The sequence below is a fragment of the Adelges cooleyi genome, unplaced genomic scaffold (assembly GCF_023614345.1).
Source record: "Adelges cooleyi isolate 19-005CV unplaced genomic scaffold, UGA_ACOO_1.1 ACOO_flye_CR_arks_rails_tigmint_CR_PRNA_9, whole genome shotgun sequence".
Lineage (NCBI taxonomy): Eukaryota > Metazoa > Arthropoda > Insecta > Hemiptera > Adelgidae > Adelges > Adelges cooleyi.
In genome coordinates, this window is record NW_026096579.1 from 7,753,412 (window position 1) to 7,759,411 (window position 6,000).

The window sequence follows — 6,000 nt, forward strand, 5'->3', positions numbered from 1 at the left end:
GTGCAACTATAAGATATGAAAAAAAAAATAGATAATCTATTGATTGTAGTGGGAGATAACACTATGAAACCGGTTGCGTGCACATTGCTACTACTAGTTCTACGGCTTGCCAAGTGCCAATCATTATATTATATTATGCCAAGCAGTATTGTGGTGTGTATTTAAAACAACGTGCGACCGTACCGAGGAAAGTTGATTTTTGTGTTTTAAGTTTTTAAGCAAAAAAAAAAAAAACATTTATGTACTTTGAAATTTCTGTATAATACTATAACGTTAGACTGACGTAAAAAAAGGTAAGAATAAAACTGACCATGTGAAACATAATATATTTTAAGACGATAAACGGATTTACACCGTTGTTAAACCAAGCTTGGAAATAATCTATGTAATCATTTACATGATGTTAGTGCTCCACTGTAGATGTACCTTCAGTCTAATTTCCAAACCTTGTGCTCCAAAACTGCGCTCAAGAAAGTAAAAAAAAAAAATTTCCACCCTTTCTAGGAGAAAAGGATTGTGATACCTAAAGAATGTTTCATACAAATTTTTAACCGATTAAACTGTTCTAAAAAAAAAAGTGCAAGCGCTTTGTAGTTTTAAAACGAAAATAGTGTGTGTGTTTTATATATGATAACAATAATGAATTACTAGTAATTGATTAAATGGGGGTTATTTAATGTTTTTTTTTTATTGAAAATCTTTTTAATAATATATTTTACTCAATTAACTTTATGAACATGACATATAATTAACACGCTAAAAGCATATCATTGATATAATAAATAACATTGTTGATTAAACTGTCTAAAGATTAGCACTCGCGCTTGATAAATTATCTTATCATATTTATCTCATTTTTTTTTTTTAATTATTAAAAAATTACATTTAATTTAATCATATTTTCTGCAACATAAGCATTAGGCGGTGAATGTACATGACTATACGTATATTATTGACTGTACTAAATGATTTGGCTTTGTAAACTCTCGATTATGGTTTCTGTAAAATTATTTTTAAAAACGCACTTTCTGTGTTCTTTACCATCGGTGTGTGCGATTGTTAACATCCTAGATAAAGTAACCCCATTAACGGTTCAAAAAACAGAAGTGATAAAGTTTGCCCTTTAGCATGGCTATCTACTATGACATTAAAAGCAACACCAGTTGTGTTTTCAACTGAAGGAAAATACATTGGGGAGACTGTTGAAAAAGTTTACACCTTAAAAATATTATAGTTCATTGGTAAAGGATGTAAAATTGGAAGAAACTAGTAAGTCGGCTGTTCTCAGGTCGATGATTGGAAAATTTAAAAAACGAGACACATGGCTATACAGGTTTAACTAGTTTTTGCTATTGGACTATGCTGTTTTAGCTAAATTTATTTTGTATCATATACCTTGTAGAAATTTAGCATAACCATATATTTAGAGTATCTTTTTAAACGTAATTTATTATTATTATTATTATCAACAGGCAAACATGACACGGATATATTGGCTTCTGTTCGGATTGATTAGCAGATTGAACGCCGCTGAAATATTAGCTGTAAGCCCAATAGCAGCAGCCAGCCATTGGAACGTGATGAGCTCTGTACTCGAAGCGCTTGTGGCTCGAGGTCATAAAATTACTGTTGTGTCTCCTTTCCCGAGAAAGACTCCTCATGAAAACTACACGCATGTCGACATATCTAAATATGTACCATTTGCTATAGCCCAACCTTGGGATAAGGTTAGAAAGATGCTTACTCATTGTAAACAAATTTGGTTGACTATAATACATTTTAAGGGCATATTATACTTCAAGTGTACGGTTTTTTGCTTAGGTGATCGGAGTGTTTAAGCCTCCGACAGCTTGCTTGAAGTTCTTGAACGAAAATCAACAGCACACGTGCGAAACAACATACAACCTACCGGAATTCCGACAAGTGCTACAAAGCAAACGGTTCGACGTTGTGATAACCGAACTGTTGGCATCGCGGTGTGATTTGTACTTGGCCAGCCATCTCGGCATACCCCAGGTGACGATCATGTCGAGCCAGATGCTCACCTGGTACCAGGACTACTTCGACAGCCCGTCGATCCCGTCGTACTTGACTCCTCTGAACTCACCCTATCCCAAACCGGAAACATTCTTCCAGAGATTTTGGAGTCTGGTCGACTATTCGTCCATAAGTCTATACTTCAAGCACATCGATTCGGGAGCAACCCAGATGGGCCGCAAGTATTTCGGCGACGACCAACCGGACGCCGAAGCCCTGCTACGAAACGTTTCCATTGTTTTCATGAACACCCACTCCAGTTTTGATCTGCATAAGCCGATGGCCACCAACTTTGTGGAAGTCGGTGGCATACACTTGAAGCCGCAAAAGCCATTGCCCATAGTAAGTTATAGTTAATAGCTTAAAAATTATTGCCATGTTGTTGAAATTCAAGCCGTTGTGGATAAGCTACAGCGATTCGATTAGGTACACTCTTGTCTTATGAGTCACAACCAATGATCGTCAATGCTTTTAGCACTCAAAACATCATCTTCGTCATTGCTATACACCACGTATCTACTCCAGTTACAGCTAATATCCTTAAATTGTCTCTTCAAAGCATTTCCTTCTTACGCCTCAACTTATCAGTATCGTCGATTCAATTTATTCGCCCTGCAATATAAATCTAAATCAGTTTCAATCGTTCCAATCAATTAACTTCCGTTTATTTATCTAGATACTTTAAACTGGTTTTACTCTATTTCTTGAGACATTTTTTTCAAGACTCCTACATTTCTCATACAGGAATAAGCCGCATTCACTTCCCCGTCATACCATTCTTGGTCAAACTATCTTGGTCCTGACTCGACTAAGATTTGGCCATAACATCCTACTTCACACCGTGTACTCATACTGTTGATCCTATACTTAATGATTCGTTTTTTTGTAACCTCCACCTTGATGGATTATTATACTCTGTTTTGTGATAGTCTACCCTTTTATCAAGCTCGTGCGTCCAACTTAAATCATGTTCATACAATTGCCTATCTACCAACGCTATCGAAGCGATCCTACATTTTATCCTGGACTCTGGATTTATAATCCAAGGTAAATAAGTGTATTCAAGCGGCAAACTTCAGTGCAATTGAATAAAATATATTGCTTAAACATTTCATGTCTTTGTTAGTAGGATATCCAGAAAGTAATCGATAATGCTGAGCACGGAGTCATATACTTCAACCTGGGCTCTGTGACCAGGATGCAAGACATGCCAATACACATCCAGAATGCGATCAAAGAAGGAGTTGCAGAATTGCCTCAGACGATTTTGTGGAAATTCGAAACGGACGAGCCGATGGACGGACAACCAAAGAATGTATTCACTAAGAAATGGTTTCCCCAGTACGACGTCATACGTAAGAAAGCACTTAATATTTATTAAGCCATTATTGGTTTTGAATGCTGGCTTTGATAATACCGACCAGTTATCATTGGTTAAAACGGTTTTATTATAAATGTAAATTATTCACATTTCAGGTCATCCAAATGTCAAACTATTCATAACTCACGGAGGTAATTCCGGCACCATCGAAGCGATTAGCGCGGGCGTTCCCGTGTTGGGTTTCCCGTTGTATTTTGACCAGCCAAGGAATTTGAAGCTGTTCGAGTATTGGGGATCTGGTCTTTATGTCGACTATAGTAACTTCACAAAAGAGGATTTCGTACATAAGATCAAACGAATTATTAGCGACCAAAAGTAATATACACAATCTAGTATTAACCGTAATGTTATATAAGCTGGACAAAACAAATAAAAAATAGGATATAATTATCAATCCTTGGCTGTGGATATCACATAATTTCCTAAAAAAAACTGGCTGCTTGTCGCGCTTATCTAAAGAAACCCGAATATAAATAAAACATGGACTACCATAGCGGTTAGAACGTGTTCAGTGTATGGTTACCTCTTTTATGGTTAAGTTGGTACAGAATAACCAGAATGAAAACTTTAAACGATTTATCAATAAAAGTATAACGTTATATCTATACATAATATTATTAATTGTGTGTAGCTATAATAAATGATTATGAATATTATAATAAATGAGAAGATGGCGGCCTCCATCAGAAAATCTTTACCGTCGTTACCAAAGTGGTAACTTGTTATCATATTTTGGGAACCTATGACCGAATGCCAATCTACAGCTCTGTGGTACGCTGTTATCATGATAATAATTGCTATTCGTATATAACCATTGATTTAATATAGTATTTAAAATCACCTTTATGATATCCGAATCCTGTGTAATTTTGATCTTATGATTTGACAGATGTCATAATATTTTGTCGTATCAACTATAGTGTTTTGTACGTTTGACATTTAGATTTAAAGAAAATGCCGTACAACTGTCTCGGAGATTCCATGACCGACCTTCGAGTCCTCAAGATTTGGTCGTTTACTGGATGGAATATGTGTTGAGACATGGCGGTGCGCACCATCTCAAGTCACACGCGGTCGATACGCCATGGATGCAGTATTTCATGTTAGATTTCATGGGATTGGCCGCCGTCGCCATTTTGTCGCTATCGTATTTCTTCTATAGCGTTTTTATGTTTTTCAAAAAAAGTTCATTTTTATTGAAGTACAAAAACGAATGAAAACAAACACCGGCTATAATTATTGTAATAATTAATGGTATCGTGTGAAAAACACGATCGGTAGGTACTTATTTAACAATACAATATTTTAAAACTACATCTCGCTCCTTAAACGTTGTGCGGTTAATATTAAACTTAAGGGGCTGTGTGTAGGCAATTTAAAGTGTTCTTAATTTTTTCATTTTTCATTTTTTCCATCATTGTACCTGCACGATTATGTTAATCGGCTATAAAATGTTTGTTGTTGTTTATTATAAACAATTATTATCGAAGTCGATTACAAAATGTATGTAAATGTAATTTTCAGCTTTAATTAATGTCGGGCGTCTGTTTTAATCATTATTATCATACCGTGCTTTATTGTGATGTTTTTGCAGTAAATCCGAAGGTTTTTAATATTTTCTAATTAATAATCGCTTTAATTTATTCTATAAAATAACGTTTAACGCGCGCGCGTGTATAGAACGAAAATTTTCATTAAAAAAGGACTCGACTGTATTAACAGCAGCTATAATTATTATTGTTGACTGTGTATTGTGTGATGTGAAACTGTAGCTGATTGACGTGCATATTGTAGAATTATATTAAGTCTAAATAGGGTACTACCCAACACTAATATAACGTAGCTGTGCAGATTAAATGGAATTCAAATTGAACCCGTGTTTGAAGAATTCCTGCGAAAGGCCGGTTCGTATAGTCGCATGTCTTTCGCGTGCGGCCTTTCTTTAGGAAAATTCCTAGAATAATAACGCCGCCCGAATACCTAAACTGATGTACAGAAATTACATTTAATTTGAATAAAAATGCGATGGAAGTATAAATTATAAAAAATAATAACCGTATTCCAAGAAAGTTCGGAATTCCAACCTCGGCATCACAATTATATTGTAATACCTGTACCTTTTTTGTTTCGAATTCCAATTCGCAGCACAACGAAAAATAATGAAAAAAATGTGTTATTTTTTACTTGGAAATCTTAGAAAACTAAACCATATTATACCAGATATATATTATATCAGATCCCTAGCTCAACTCAAATTCTTAAAGCTAAAATATGACATCTAAATATCGTTTCTTTGGATTTCTTATTGAAAATTGCCTTTACCAAGTTACAGCCCATTGATAACATTGATAACAAAAATGTTATCACAAAAAATGATAGATTTTCGAGTGTCATATTTTATCTTTAGTGTATTGTTTTTTTTTAGTTGTAAAAACGTCTATTAGTTTTCAAAAATGTTTTTCTGTATTTTTGAATGAAAAATCAAATCATGAAGAAATACTTGGAGTCGACCTTGGGATCTGATATATTCTCATTTGAATAAGCTACTATAGGTTGAAATTTCAGGCACAAATTCCTGTCAA

General features: G+C 34.7%; 1 protein-coding gene across 1 annotated transcript; it reads left to right on the forward strand.

Moving 5' to 3' along the window:
* The first annotated feature begins 114 nt into the window (after nucleotides 1–114).
* LOC126846808 (UDP-glucosyltransferase 2-like) lies at nucleotides 115–6,000 on the forward strand. The gene is made up of 6 exons (XM_050586608.1): nucleotides 115–293; nucleotides 1,473–1,727; nucleotides 1,822–2,379; nucleotides 3,167–3,392; nucleotides 3,514–3,733; nucleotides 4,362–6,000. Exons 2-6 carry the CDS (start codon nucleotides 1,479–1,481, stop codon nucleotides 4,633–4,635), a joined length of 1,527 nt encoding a protein of 508 aa, XP_050442565.1. The 5' UTR covers nucleotides 115–293; nucleotides 1,473–1,478; the 3' UTR covers nucleotides 4,636–6,000.

Bases quoted from the DNA above. Each gene is read 5' to 3' on its own strand.
- LOC126846808 (XM_050586608.1), top strand. From the start codon at position 1,479: ATGACACGGATATATTGGCTTCTGTTCGGATTGATTAGCAGATTGAAC. The intron at 1,728-1,821 runs GTTAGAAAGATG...TTTTTTGCTTAG, and splicing joins TAGCCCAACCTTGGGATAAG to GTGATCGGAGTGTTTAAGCC. The intron at 3,393-3,513 runs GTAAGAAAGCAC...TTCACATTTCAG, and splicing joins TCCCCAGTACGACGTCATAC to GTCATCCAAATGTCAAACTA.